A 15,589-nucleotide genomic window follows, 5' to 3' on the forward strand; every position below is an offset into this window, starting at 1 on the left:
TTTTCGTTTAAAACCAGCAGATTTCAGTAGTCTTGGCAACATTCAATGTTATTTTCTCTCAAACTGTGGCAAAGTTGAACTGAAACAGTAGTGTGTGGTAAGCCACACTGGCACTTTGCTGGTGACACTATCAAGGTCTCTAGAACATAGACTAGTTATAAAAATACAGTTAATTTCCACTTCTTGTCACTGCAAATAGAACCATTTAAAATGTGAACCCATGCAAATCGCTTTTCTGCTGAGAGTGTGGCATTTCCATGAGCCAAGGAAGCATCCCTTCAATATGGGATGTAGGATAGATTTTCTAGTCCAATGACAATAATTAAAATGTTGATCTCAGAAGATATTTCTTGACTCATCCGATGCTAACATTTTATGCTGGGAGAACACGTTATTAATATAGCAAGACCTGCTCCCCAAGCTTCCAGCTCTGTATTTGATTAAGTCAGTGAATCCGGCTTCAAACAAGGAGATCCACTATTTCACTACTGATAAGATTATCAGAAACAGATTATCATCCTGTGGGTAGCTCCCGGACAAGTATGAGGATTCCCCACCACAGTACAACCCATAATGGTCATAGGGTACACTCCATTTATTCCAAAGACTCTCAATCAAAAGTTTAGCTGTAAACAGATACTCCAGTGAGACTGAAAACATCTAAGAAACAATGGAAGTATTCCCACAATGAAGTCTAGGAAAACCATGTTTTATGTATAGTGCAAGAAAACAACATGACAGAAACCATATATTTACAATACATTGAAAAAAAATATTGAAGCTATTTCCTATTTTATGCCCTTGAGGTTTTCTGTTTTAAATTTATACAAAAAAAAAAAGACAGAAATAGAAGCCAAGATAATGCGTAACCAATTGCGCGTGAAAAACAAGCATTTTTCTGACTTAATTATAGAACAGTTTTGCATACGGGCAGGGATGGACGGCTCTCATTTTGCTCACTGAAAACCACAACCAGCATTGCGTGCAGTATCACAATTACACTTGCTTTAAAACAAGCTCCTACACTTTGCAATTTACTCACGTGAAGAACGATCAAGTAATGGCTTTGTCAAATCACAGCCAGTCGCTGCAGAAGAGAATCCCTCCTAGAAACTAAACCAGGCATCGGCAGCTGTGCTTAAAAATAACCACTGCTTTGACTTAAATGACAAAAAGAGAACTATGTTGCTCGGAGTATTAGTAATTTTAAGGAGAAGTTTGTATTTAATATATGGATCTTCATATTCAGGGGTTTTGTAGTGTCTGTCATAGACCTACCACTGATTTCAAATGCACAATGAAAAAGCGTAACATCTACTGCTTTCAAAGATCCCGCACCAAAATCAACCTGTTAATTAACATAAGCCTCTTCCTCTAACTTAAGTCAGTACTTGATTAAGAAACTAGAACTGGAGAACGGGACTTGAGCAGGTGATGGAGACTTGGGTCTGACCAGCTGGCTGTACCCCAGAGGGACATCCCACCACAGAGTGGTTCTACATCAACGAGATGCACCACTGGTTACTACAGCAGCTCCACACCGAGCTTGGGGTGGAGACTGATCCAGTGCCTGCACTTAGGTCAAAGTTTAGCCATAAACCAGGTCAGACTGGGTAATACCCAAAGATAACAGAGAACTGACTGTGAATTTTTATATAGCACTTTCAATCTGGAACACTGGAATTTTTTCTGGGCGAATTGGAACATACATGAAAACCTAAAGAACAGTTAGGAATTACCTGTATCCTGCTAATAGGATTCCCACCAAGTGTTGGGAATCCACTAAAGCTCACAACTGACTCAACTAAATCTGGGAGACTCCTGCTTTTGGCTCCACAAACTCCAGCTCAATCCCTGATGTCTTGCCCAGGACAAGAATTATCACAGACGTTCTCTATGAAACTTGCCTTCTCTCATGGGTTTTTTCCCCACACTAACGTTGCAGAGCTCAGACAAGGTATCCCAACTAATCATGAGAGAACTTCAAAAAGCTCTGGAATGCGTGGAGAGTTTCAATAAGCATATAAGGAAATTCACACGCTTACCAAACCTTCAGCTTTGTATCCTCAAGAAGAAAAGTGGAAATCTGAAGCCCAAGGTGGAAAAGTGTTGCAGATCTTACACAGTTCTGCTTCAACTGCAGTTCTGGAAATGCAGGAATGCTGGGGAATCTGGCACACTAATGCAGTTCATCAAACGCATGCTTATATTTCTAGGAAATAATTATGGCCTCTATTCAGTCATAAGGATGACATGAAAATTAATTTCTAAACTGGAGTAAACATCTACATTTAATAGAATCCCTTTACTCCACCCTGCCTCATGTACTCCCTTCCTCTAGGAAACAACAGACTTCAAAAGAAATTGCAAGATACTTTGGGATCTAGGGAGGTATTTATCATGTTGAAGCAGTAAATTGTAATAGCTGCTGCTGAAAATAAAATTTTGTGAAGGGGTATGAAATGCAATTAAATACTTAATCCCTAACAGTTAGGTTTCAGACGTGACTTTTCTTAGGAAAGAAATCACGTTTTCCATCCCAGGAAAGATTTCCTGTGCACTCCACAAAAGATTTCTTCCAACCTTTGGTGCCACCCACAGCTATGCCATGCTGGGCCAGATTAACATCTCACCTTGCATATGGTGCTTTCTATGCTTGTCTTTTCTATGCACCTATCTATGCTAAAGATTATCTCTTTTAAGTGATGATAAATGTAAATACTTCAAGCAATACCTGTGTAGTGATTTCAGGCTTAAATTCTTAAGATTAGCAGATTTACTTCTAAAAAAAAAATCCATTCCCTTTTCTTTTTATGATTTTCTTCTATCCATTATTCTGTCATTTTTTCATGACACATCAGATCATTTTGAAGAAAACACACAAATATTCTGAAGAGCTGCAGAGACAACAGTTTCCTTCTCACGTCATCTCTGAAAGTCTGGGTCTGTTCAACTCTCAGCTCCAGGAAACAAGGGCCTGGTCTTTCTCTCAAAAATTGCCTTAGACTTTTTTTTTTTTTTTTTCCATTTTATGCAGAAGTCTAGTGATTCTATGTGGTGTTAGGTTATATATCTAGTTACGTAGTCAGAAACTAGTACAAAATCAACACCGAAGGAAAACAATGTAATCTGTATATACACACATGTTGTTTTAACAGTCTCTCCCAAGTGAAACATACATTTGCATTTTTATCGTAATGGAATATCATAGAATCATAGAATGGTTTGGGTTGGAAAGGACCTTAAAGACCACTGAGTTCCAACCCCCTGCCCTGGGCAGGGACACCTCCCACCAGACCAGGTTGCTCCAAGCCCCATCCAGCCTGGCCTTGAGCCCCTCCAGGGATGGGGCAGCCACAGCTTCTCTGGGCAACCCGTTCCAGGGTCTCACCACCCTCACAGTCAAGAATTTCTTCCCGATATCTAATCTAAATTTCCCCTCTTTCAGTATAGAACAGTTACCCTTTGTCTTATTGCAACACTCTCTGATCAAGAGTCCCTCCCCACCTTTCCTGTACACCCCCTTCAGATACTGGAAGGGGCTGTAAGGTATGGCAAAACCTAATGTAATAGCTACAGTTATCACCTTACAAAACTCCTAAAACACTTCCTCAAATTAGTTTGAGAGCTCTAACACAGGGGACTTGGAGGCAGCTCCAGCTGTCCATTTTGAAAAACAGCATACAGAAATCAATCACTTCAGTTAGTGGTTCATTTATTATTATATTTTTTTTTTTGGTAACAGAAGATCACTGTCAAACCTCAAAATATGTATCTGAGTATGACAGATTAACTGAAACACAGAAAACACCATAGTTCAGCGTGGTGCAATGGATAGGAATAGACTGCTTCCTGTGCCCTGCAGGAGCTAATGCAGGCCATGCTTCTCTCAACATCTCTGTAATTAAGCCCTGGAAATGACTGCCAAACTTGGGGATGTGAGTCACCTCAGGATAATTTCAGATACCTTATGGGGGAAAGGGAGGGAGAGAATGTAGAGGAAGAGGTGGAGTAATTGCAGTTTCTTTTATTTCTTAATTAATGATGCATAGTAGAAAATTTCAGGAAGTTTGGTTTATGCTACATCACCAAAAAAAAAACCAGAATTGCATCCAGCACAGAAGACTTCTGACTTCTTTAAACAAAGAACAGCATCCAAACAGGCTGAATTCCTTAAGTGCTTACCTCAAGCTCCAACATGACTAGATGAATCCTAAAAATCCCAAGAAGCATCACCCAGTGAAAGATTCTGCCATAATTAGTTGTTCTGTATAGTTCATTTTTTTCAGCAATCTGCGTTACTTAGCTTTCATTACCGTTAAACCTCAAAACAGCACCTGACTTTCAGCAGGAGAGATTTAATTACTTTTCCTATGCAAGGAGCCCATTCCAAACCGAGGGAGATGAACTCCAGCGGCCACAAATTGCTGGCAACATCCTCAGCACTGTATGAGAGATGCTAGAACGTGTACTCAAATCTCAGAGTGGGTGGAAACCTTATTCATGAGGTTGCCCCACCCAGACACAGGGGCTGAGAAGCCTGTGTTTTGCCCAGCAAAACAACCGGCCCAATGAGACAATGCGTTTGGAACATCATAGTTACTTAAGGAATCAATCAGTTTTGCTCATTTAGGAAGTAATTCCACTCTCTTGTTTAGGCTTTGGTTTTAACAAGTGAAGCAACAATCTTAACTGAACCACTCCAGGAGTGCCTAATGCTCACATATTAAGAGTTTTGTCAGTAAAATTGCAAAGTCATAACCCCCCCAGAGACTCTTCCCACGTCGTGTGCTCTGCACAGCCAGGTATCGCTTAAACTGTGCTGCTGACCACAGCATTTCTGGCTCAGTTTGTGGCTGGAATTGTCAGATCACCACCATGGCTATTTCATCCTCTGCTTCTCTACTGGTCTCCCTCCAACAAGGCTAATGATGTTTTAAGCGATGCAGAAGCTCCTGTCAAGGCTTTGCCTGCTAGGAATACGTGACAGGAGACAACTGTCAAAGAAGTCAGAATGCAAACTCACCAAAGCATCCACCCATCTCACCTCCCTCCGCCTCTCTCAGCTCTGAAGTGTTCACAAACCCAGACAGATCAATCACTCACAAGCTTTAAAAGGCTTAAATCATCATCAGTAACAAATAGTTCCAGGATATTGGCTCCATCTTGCATCGGTCTATTACCTCCCAGGCCCAATATTAAACCAGGGAGGGAGGAACAAGAAAACCCAGGGAGTGAAACCACCCTATTACCTCATGCTGCTTCATATTCCTGCAGGCTACACGCTCTGTGATCCCCAGCCCAGATTCCAACTTGGGTGCGGATGTAACATTGCAGTGCTGGTAGAAATTTATCCTGGAAGTACTATGTCTGCATGGAAAGTGACTTAGGGCATTCGTGCATGGGTTACAAAAATGGGAAAACAATATAAGTGCGGGCATTTATGCTCAATTTCTCCTTCCAGTCATTGAATTCAGATGTTGGGACTCTCACTCACTATGGACCTAGAAGCCACAAACCAGCTCCCTGAGTTAACTGAACCAAAGCTCTAGTGCCTTTTCTGTACTCAGATTATGGTAATTCCAGATAACCTGAAATCTTCAGGTTGAGCTGCAAAACAGACATATACCTATCTAAACATGCATTCTGCACATACATATATGTACATACAAATGCACATATGAATATAAATTTACAGCATATAGATCTTCCATACCAAAATTTTGTACAAATGATTTCAAATGTTTAATGTGCTTTGAGCATTTAGAACATTAAATACCTGGTGGAAAATGTGAATGGAAGGACAAAAGACACCTAAGACATCTAAGAAAAGATTCTTAGATGAAGTTACAAACCAAAGCACACTGTTTCAGGAAGCTGGGCAGCAGCATTAGGAATGCTCTATGTGCCACTTCAGCCAGTCCTGTTCTGGGTGTAGAAATAAACCCATGTGCCAAGAGCACAAGAGAACTAACCTCCAACACCGCGGTGCTATCACAGATCTTTCAGATCTCAGATAGCAATAAAACACAATCAAGATAAGCACTGTAGTGTTACATGCAATCTGAAACTAACAGGAATGATTCAGGCTGCTGGTATTACGCAGAACAGCCAAACCATATAGGAGCTGTGTAGATGTAGCTCTACTTCTATGATGCATGTGAAAAATAAGGCACCAGAAGTACTGGCAGTTCTTCCTAGCTCTGCCAGGTACAAGTTTAAATAGAATACTATAAAAGAGGGGTGAGAAGGTAGAAGTACATCCACATCTGTATGTACTTCACTAAGGACAGCTTTGGCATCTAAGTAGTTAGCATGCAGGCAGACGTAATAAATATTAACCACCAAAGTTACAGGGAACTAGGGATCTAGTGTTGCGATGCGTTACACAAGTCTCTATATGTAGAGTTGCTATAGATCTGATCAACTTCTAGCAGGTCAGCTCCAAGGAGGGACCTTGGTTTAGGACAAAGGGCACAACAGGCACAGAGGAATTCTACCTTTGCTTTTCAGCTGGTGCTTTCCAGTGTTGGATCAGACAGCTCTGAGGAAATCCATGCCCTGGTTACAGTAGGGCACACTCTGAACTTGAAAGTTTCAAGTCCCTGCTGAGTTGGCTCCCAAGATTACAGTATGGTCTTAGACTGCACAGAGATTGCCTGAAGCCATCAGATACGCTAAGACTCCCAGAGAAAGAGCAGGAAAATTAAGGTAGTAAAAGGCACGAAATATAGGCTGTCATTAGGATTAAGGATTAAAACAGATTAAAGAGATTAAAATAGAACACAAGGGGTTACTTAATACCCAGAGGATGAGAAGACAGAAGCTGTGAGGGCTAAAAAGACATTTGTAGATACTCAATCTTGAAGCAGTCAAAGATATGATCGGGTTCATCTACAGCTCTTAATGCATTTCTGTTCTATCAACTGAAGCCTGTTCCTATATGGCCAATAGTTTCGCACATCTTTGTAGGAAGCAAAGAGTGTCAAGATTGGTTTTTATCATTTTAAGAAATACTAAATAAGATTATCTTCATGTTTTGAACATATAATGCCCAGAGAATGAGATTTTAAAATAATCAGCTTACTGGGAAGATCAGCTTCTCTGTGAAAGACCTCATAGATAACAATGACTTTAGGTTTTCTTAGCAGCCAAGAAATTTTGTGTCATCTCTAAACTTTGCCTCTGGTATTTCCTTGTGGGTTACAAAAGCAGCCCTACTTTCTCCATTGCCCAACAGAGCTTTGTCAAAGAGATAAAAATGCCAAAGTTTGACATTCTATTTTTGTAAGAAGTTTATCTTTCAAATACAAAATCTTCTAAAGGTGGTGATCTTACGATCCCAGCCTCTCAAAAACAGTTATTCTTAACCATGTCCCCCAAGTCTGCCATCCTTCCAATCATACCCTGGTCTTATTTCAAGAGACACAAATACTTTCCAGTTGAGTACCTGAAGCTGTGAACACCAGAGAAAGCAGAATTCCCTACAATAACAGTCATGTGCAGCCCTCTTCAGCTCAGGTGCATGGGTTAAATGATTTTGAGACCTCTTCCTGCACCATTATTCAGTGATCTGTGCCTTCTGCCTTGGGAGTGCTCTTTCCCCACCTGTACAGAAGATTTAGCCTGCTTCACACGCTGCATTTCAGCGAAACAAGGCAATGAAAAAGATAAAAATCTAAGACCTCTGTTTTTTTAAACAAAACCAGAAAGCACTGCTCATTCGGGCATGAAGAACTGGCAAATGCCAAAAAGAAGGTTCATATTAGCTACATAGATGAAAAAGCTAAAAAAATGTGTAGAGACAGAAAAACAGTTGAGGGGACGGTAGGAAGTGAAGGCAGGCTGCATTTTGAGCTGCATCAGAGGGTCCTGCTTAAGATTTTGGGCAGATCAAAGGCATTCAGGTTCAAAACTGTGACCTTATACATGCACTTAAGAGTTGCTTATCATCCTTAAGCATTTAAAACTGACTCAAGTTTCACCTAGAAGCCCTAACAGTGCTCCTCCATGTACAATCGGGAAAGCAACTGTCTTCATAGGCCCCAGCAGTCACTGCAAAACCCAACCAAAATTCAGAAAACAGGCGATATTTTACTGTCATCCAAGTGTTTCAGTCTGGTCAGCCTTCCAGGAGCACAGCCAGCCTAGCACAACACGGCCTCAGGATCCTCAAAAGGACAACTTTAAGAAGTTGCCTTATTTTTATTTTTTTTTAGTTTAGAACTATGAAATGGTTGTTCAGGAAATAGAAGTCCAAGGTTCAGTCCTCAGTTCCGTCTTCTCCTCAGCTTGTAATGAGCTTAAAGTCCTATTTAATTGCCCAGGAGAGCTATAAAGTACTAAGAAATCAGGCAATGGTGACACAGCACCCTCTTTTCCTCCTGGCAGTGCTGTGTCAGTGACCTTGTCCTTTAATTGGTTCCTGTTTGAAAGGCTTCAGAGTTCTCCCATCACCCTTCACACCCTTCACAAACTGACTACACTGCATGGAAAAGACAAAATTGCACTGCTTTAGTAGCCATACATTTTGTTATTCTCATGAAAGAATAAACTCAAAGAATAATATCTCCTGTTGTTAAGGACCGCAAAGAGATGCAGCCTAGATATTCTTAGGGATTTTTTTTGTTTGTTTGTTTGGCAACAGAAACAGTGTTGATTTAAAATCCAGGCCATTTAAAAGTTCAAAGTGCAGTCAGACACTGCACCTGCAAACACAGGATTTTCTGTCAGCATTTTATGTTGTTTCAAAGTCTCCATTTAAAGAAAATTCCTTCCTGTCGTTCCATATCAAAGAGTTAAATAGGAAAGGTTCAGAAATGGTTTTGGTGTTGTACATTGCCAGTAACAGCATGGTACTTGTGTATCTCCGGGCAAATTGGGTGTAGGCACAGGTTTTGAATTCTCAGTGTTCTTCTACTACTTTGCTACTGCAGAAATCCAAGTGATTACACAGGGCAGAAAAGAGCCATTAAATGTACAGGGAAAGACAGGCAAGAAAAGTTTATTTCTAGCTCACTAGGCCAAATCCTCCAAAGTCCTTTAGGCACACAACTTCCATTTATTTTAGTGGGAGATGAGGCATCTAATACTTCCTGCTGCATTTAGTACATCTCTCAGCCTCACCCTCTTTTAGGTATATTAGCTATTGTCATAATACAGGAACATTTCAAAGAACCAATTTTATTGTTACATTATATCTTTCCTTATATTCTGTGACTTAATTGCTAATATTTTTTTTTTAAACAAGGTTTACTGCTACCATACAAGGCATAGATAGATATCCTGCTTAATAGGGTTGATATGTTGCCATGGGTCCCAGAACCATGTGAATTTATTGCATTGTTGATCAATTACACTACTGTTTTCAGATTCTGGTCCATATCTTACATTTCTCATTGATACACTGAGAGAAATAAGAGACTACTTCTATAAAATGCAGCATTATTACTGCATTTATCAACTACTAGTTGCATTCTGTTTCAAATAACTTGCCAGGACAGATGATGGTGACTGACTGAAAGTAACGTTTCAGAAGTGGAAAGTTTAAACTCACGGTCCAGATCCAATATACCTGATCAAAAGAATCTCTCCTCTGTGTTAGAATAAAGTTTGTTGCATGCTCGGCTGGTATAGCCAAAGCAACAGAAAAAGCTAACTTGTTGAATTTTAGCTGGAGAACAAGATGTCCCTCTGTCCTCTTCAAATACTGTTGGCAAATATACAGACTAGCAAAAGTAGCCCTTTAGCCATCCGCCACATACCCATCTCCCAGCCAAACATTTACACCTTTTTCGTGACTAAAATGAAGGTTTCTGTCAAATTTTTCCATGGCACTACCTGGAAACAGCCTGAAATTGAAATACCAAGTAATGATGGTCTCAGATCAGAGTTGAATATATTCAAGAAACAAATCACTATAAGAATTTAACAGCATAAGCCCAATTCTGCGCTCACTGCATAAAAATTGTATGCTTCCAGGCGTGCTTTTATGTATGCTTCCACAGTGAAGATCACCCCTGAGGTGACAACTAACAGCTGCTAGAGCAGACCACTCTTAGTCTTGTTTTATACGGTTTTGAGAAATAAAACTCTAAAGAGTTTTGAAAGTTGGCTCTGGACTTTGTATGCCAACCTGATAAGCTTGTACTTCAAACTAGAGAGGCACTGAGGTCCTGCACTTCCTCGAGCACTGGAGCTTCATGTATGTATCTGCTGCTTTGCATCCAATTCCTAGACATGCAGATGTCAGACATCGGCATCTTTTCAAGTACAGGATGCCCACATTTGGTGCATCCTTAAACCAGAATATGCAAGGATCTATATTTAGGTGGCAGCTTTAAGCCAAGAAATTCAAAGTTATTCCAAAATTAATAGCACAGCCTTACCCAAATAACTTATTTGAACTTTGCTTTTAAATTTCCCTTCAAAAAAATGCTTTATTAGAATACTCCTCTCCTCCCTCCTGGAGCTATTTAAGGTTTAGACTGCCCAGGAACAGTGGCCTTGCATTTTTGCAGATGAACTTTCTCTCAGCGGCATAAAATTCATACTGCTAAAACAACATAAAAGCATGTAAAAGTCCCAGAAATGGACATGGTGTGTAGTGTTAGATGAGTGGCAGGCAGCACGCCCACCTTTCCCATTTACACCAGGATTCACAAAGTGATGTGGGGTCCTTTGGGAATTAGAGTCACTCTATGCAACGCGTGGGAGCGAGGGGGAATGAGAGCTCTCTGGGAGCCCACGATAAAAACTCACACTGACTTTAGCAGAGACAGCATCCAGACAGACAGATACCAAAACCCCACAGGCTGGAGGGAGAGAAGGGGAAGAAGCGTGTAAGGAGCGAAACTTTGTGAGAGGTTGGACAGCTGGAGCCCAGCCTGCCCCAGAGGAGGAGGAGAAGGAGGGTATTTCTGTATTAGGAAAGTGAAGCAGAGGCCCCTGCCGAGGTCAGTACCTTGTAACTGAGCGGAGAGGGACTCTTGATGCAGCTGGTACTTGAGCGCCGTGGCCTCAGCCTTCCTCAGCTGGCCCTGCAGCTCGTAGTAGAGCATCGCACCGTAGAGGAAGCTGAACACCACGGTCAGGAGCAGGAGGGTCTGGAAAATCCGCTTCTGCTTTCGGGAGCACATCCCGTTGCCCATGTCCCCGGCGGGATCCCGAGGGCCCTCCCCGCCCCTCACGGCTTAGCGGCGGGCAGCTGGGAGGAGGAGGAGGGTATTTCTGTATTAGGAAAGGGCAGCAGAGGCCCCTGCCGAGGTCAGTACCTTGTAACTGAGCGGAGAGGGACTCTTGATGCAGCTGGTACTTGAGCGCCGTGGCCTCAGCCTTCCTCAGCTGGCCCTGCAGCTCGTAGTAGAGCATCGCACCGTAGAGGAAGCTGAACACCACGGTCAGGAGCAGGAGGGTCTGGAAAATCCGCTTCTGCTTTCGGGAGCACATCCCGTTGCCCATGTCCCCGGCGGGATCCCGAGGGCCCTCCCCGCCCCTCACGGCTTAGCGGCGGGCAGCTGGAGGAGGCGGCGGGCGACGAGGCGGCGACATCGGAGGCCCCGGGCCCGCGCCGGGAGGAGGAGGAAGGAGGGAGGGACCGAGGGAGGGACGGAGGGGCCGGCCGAGCGCCTCAGCCCCTGGGCACCGCCGCGACGCCCCGGGCGGCTTCTCCCTGGGTGCGGGCCCTGCGCGCCGGAGCGGGGCCGGCGGGACTCTGGGCGGCGTGGGGCGGGATCCCCAGCTTCATGCTGCGGCCGTGGGTCTTCCCGGGGCTGCCCGGCCCCTCTCCGGGGGCGGCCCCGGGCTGACGGTCCCGGTCCCCGCGGCAGGGGCGGGCAGCGGCGCTGGCGAGCGCGGCCTGCGGGGCGGGGGCGGTCCCTGCTCTCCTCAGGCGGCGCCTTCGGCCCGGCCCCGCCGCGGGGACCCGCCCGGGAGGTGGCTCCGCCGCCGCCGCCGCCAACCTGAGAGGAACAAAGGCAACTTCCCCGGCCTCGCACTTACGTGTCAGCTCCGCTCGGCCGCGGACTCCCCGCCGCGGGATCCCCGAAGGAAGTCCCGCTCCGGGCGCGGCCTCATTGGGCCCAACCGCGGGTCTCTCTCCTCCCTTCGGGGCGGCGGCGCCTGAGCGCATTGGGTGCCCGCCGCGTCCGTCCGGCCCGCCGGGCGATCCCGCTTCCCGCCGCCCGCCCCTCTCCTCACCCCCGGTGTGGGGGACGGGGCGGCATCCGGAGGGGGGGGAGCTGTTCACCGGCCCGGTCCCCCTGTGAGGGGGCCGAGGGAGGGCTGAGTGTGTGACACCCTGTGGGAGATGGCGGCTGTGGCACCCTGTGGGACCGGCGCTGGGGCGGGGGGTGACAGGGGTTGGAGGGTACCCGGCCCCCACCGCCGCCTCAGGGCCCACAGGGGCCTGCGGGGTGAGGGGTGTCGTACTGAGAAGGCAAAGTCTCAAAGAGCCTGGTTTTATAACCCCGTTTTGTAACCCCGTGCCTCAATTATTTACAGTCTTCATCAGATTAATCTATTTTTTCCATATAGGTCGTTGCCCGTACCATGGTCGGGGGTGCCCAGTGCCCTGCGCCTCAAGGCCTCCATTGCTCTTGGCCTTTTCTGTCTCCAAGAGGCCTCCGGTCAATCTTAATTCGGGCAGATCTATTTTTTCCATATAGGCCGTTGCCCGTACCACGGTCTGGGGTGCCCAGTGCCCTGCACCTCAAGGCCTCCATTGCTCTTGGCCTTTTCTGTCTCCAAGAGGCCTCCGGTCAATCTTAATTCAGGCAGAGAGTTAACGTGTCTGCTAACGTGGTGCTCCCAAACACCACTGTCGCGGGCAAAGGGGTGAGACAGATCTTAACAGCATTTATACTTAACCAGCATGGTTTCAGAATTGGCAGAGTTCTCTCTAGTGTATTTTATTGCAGGAAAACAAACAAACAAACAAAAACCTCAAGCAACCAGCTCAAGCTAAACCAGACGTAATAACCCAAGAACAACCAGCTCAAGCTAAACCAGACGTAATAACAAGCAAAAAAAATATATCAAAGACAAACTCCAAAGTTACATTTTCTAAACGGATCTAACTCGTTGATCTGTATTTTTCACAGGCATTATTCTGGCCTTAAAAGAAAAACTACATCAAAGAGGCTTAAAAATTTGTTATTCAAATATTCTACATACAACAGTAATTAATAGCAGTCAGAACTGCAAGCTGGTATCACTTCGATCTAGATGTATTTCACATCTATATTTCTTGACTTTTTATTTAACAGAATGCCCTACTCCCTGTTGGAGGACTGAAGTGTTCTGGGTTAGAGACCCAGGAAGAAATTGTAATTGCTTTGAAATAATACTTAAAAAAATATTTGTATTCTCTTCCCTTGCCTTTAAGAAGCTTCCTGAAGTTCTTGATGTTACATTTAAAAACTTTTGTTCAAAACCGTAATGTTTGAAATTGACTTATCTTCGTGCCAGTTTACAGCATGCATTTCCTTCACAAAGTAGTGCTGGTAAGTTTCTTGGTATTTCCCAAATTCCAGTTCCCCTTCCTCTCCCAGACTCCTTCAGGAGTGTCCTCTGCATTCTTGCATTCCCAGGCTCCTCAGGAGACAATTCTTTATTTCTACACTCAGACTTTGAAATTACTGAAAATGATTTATGCTTTGGTATTGCAGCTATGCAAATTATTTATTTTCTTGAGTTTCCACTTACTTCTTACATTACCTTCCATAAAACCAGTCTGTGCCTTTAGTTTTGATGACTTTGTGGCTGGTATCACTTCGATCTAGATGTATTTCAAATCTATATTTCTTGTCTTTTTATCTAATGGAATGCCCTACTCCCTGTTAGAGGAGCAAAGTGTTCTGGGTTAGACACCCAGGAAGAAATTGTAATTGCTTTGAAATAATACTTAAAAAAAAAATTGTATTCTCTTCCCTTGCCTTTAAGAAGCTTCCTGAAGTTCTCGATGTTACATTTAAAAATTTTTGTTCAAAACCGTAATGTTTGAAATTGACTTATCTTTGTGCCAGTTTCCAGCGTGCATTTCCTTCACAAAGTAGTGCTGGTGGGTTTCTTGGTATTTCCCAAACTCCAGTTTCCCTTCTTCTCCCAGATTCCTTCAGGAGTGTCCTCTGCGTTCTTGCATTCCCAGGCTCCTCAGGAGACAATTCTTTATTTCTACACTCAGACTTTGAAATTACTGAAAATGATTTATGCTTTGGTATTGCAGCTATGCAAATTATTTATTTTCTTGAGTTTCCACTTAATTCTTACATTACCTTCCATAAAACGTGCCAGTTTACAGCATGCATTTCCTTCACAAAGTAGTGCTGGTAAGTTTCTTGGTATTTCCCAAATTCCAGTTCCCCTTCCTCTCCCAGACTCCTTCAGGAGTGTCCTCTGCATTCTTGCATTCCCAGGCTCCTCAGGAGACAATTCTTTATTTCTACACTCAGACTTTGAAATTACTGAAAATGATTTATGCTTTGGTATTGCAGCTATGCAAATTATTTATTTTCTTGAGTTTCCACTTACTTCTTACATTACCTTCCATAAAACCAGTCTGTGCCTTTAGTTTTGATGACTTTGTGCTGGAGAACGATTGGATAACCAGGAACTTCATCTGAATATGGTAGTCACTTTGGGTTATCATTGTAATGAATAGATATCATAAATTTAAGAGGACACTGAATTGATGTCATTATTTAATACCTATTTAATACATTTAATTGAATATGTTGTAAATATACTTGATTGGCTTGTAGAAATTGGCAATATCATTAACAAATGCTGAGAAAAAAGCAAATGAGTATCTCCTTTTGCTTAATCAAATATTACTTATATTCAGTAGTAGCTAGTGATACATCTCCTCTTCAGCTCATGTAAATTGTGATTCTTCGGGACCAATTAGAGTTAAAATGAGGAATTTATTGGGAGCAAGAGACCATTATGTGAAGCTATTAGACAAATTTGAATTGGAAGCCCCAAAATAGAAAGGTTTGGACCTAAAAGAGACTGTAATATATTAAAAAGCATTAAATTAGTTGCTAGGAGAGGAATGTTACTTTGACTAATCACTGAATAAGTAACTGATATAATCAGGCAAGATGGGGGTAAGTGCTTTCTGAGCCACGTTGTGCCACGGGAAGCATGCTCGGAGGCTGCAACAGGGAAATCATGGGCAGGCATTTATACACACCTATTTATCATCTTCAGCTTAATTTCCTAAGCAAATGAGGCTTGTGCAATCAAACTGTCTGTCAGTTTGTGCCTTGTAAGGACAAGCAGTTGGCCAACTCATTGGCCAATTCCAGACAAATTTAACGGGGCTGTAGAAATCCGGAGCGACATGAAGTTCCTATAAGTTTTGAGAAATTAGAGGAGCAGTATATACAGTACAGCCCTGAAAGTTCCCTAACAGAAGGAGAGACTACACATGCTCAGCCTTAAATGAGAGATGTTAGAAATATCCCACATCTGTGGGACGTGGGTTCTCACCATCAACCACAAGTTGCAGGAAGCCAGTCTTCAGCGAGTTTGCACATTGCAGAACTACATGGGGGTTTTCTGTTTCTTTTGTTTGTTTTCCTCCTCT

At 43.3% G+C, this 15,589-nt stretch overlaps 1 protein-coding gene across 3 annotated transcripts in view; it reads right to left on the minus strand.

The window, feature by feature from the left end:
* The window catches only part of GOLIM4 (golgi integral membrane protein 4), a 34,541-nt gene extending 22,765 nt beyond the window's left edge, over nt 1-11,776 (minus strand). Inside the window, exons 1-2 of one of the 3 annotated variants that reach the window (XM_014938827.1) lie at nt 11,495-11,775; nt 10,964-11,184 (exon numbers count right to left, since the gene is read on the minus strand). In XM_014938827.1, the coding sequence (XP_014794313.1) occupies nt 10,964-11,150 (187 nt within the window). In that variant the 5' untranslated portion in view covers nt 11,151-11,184; nt 11,495-11,775. Of the gene's footprint in view, nt 1-10,963; nt 11,185-11,273 lie in introns of all 3 variants that reach the window. The other 2 variants (XM_014938824.1, XM_014938826.1) reach the window with 2 other exon arrangements.
* Nucleotides 11,777-15,589: the final 3,813 nt, after the last annotated feature.

This window comes from Calidris pugnax, unplaced genomic scaffold (genome assembly GCF_001431845.1).
Source record: "Calidris pugnax isolate Ruff unplaced genomic scaffold, ASM143184v1 scaffold52, whole genome shotgun sequence".
In the NCBI taxonomy this organism is placed as follows: Eukaryota; Metazoa; Chordata; class Aves; order Charadriiformes; family Scolopacidae; genus Calidris; species Calidris pugnax.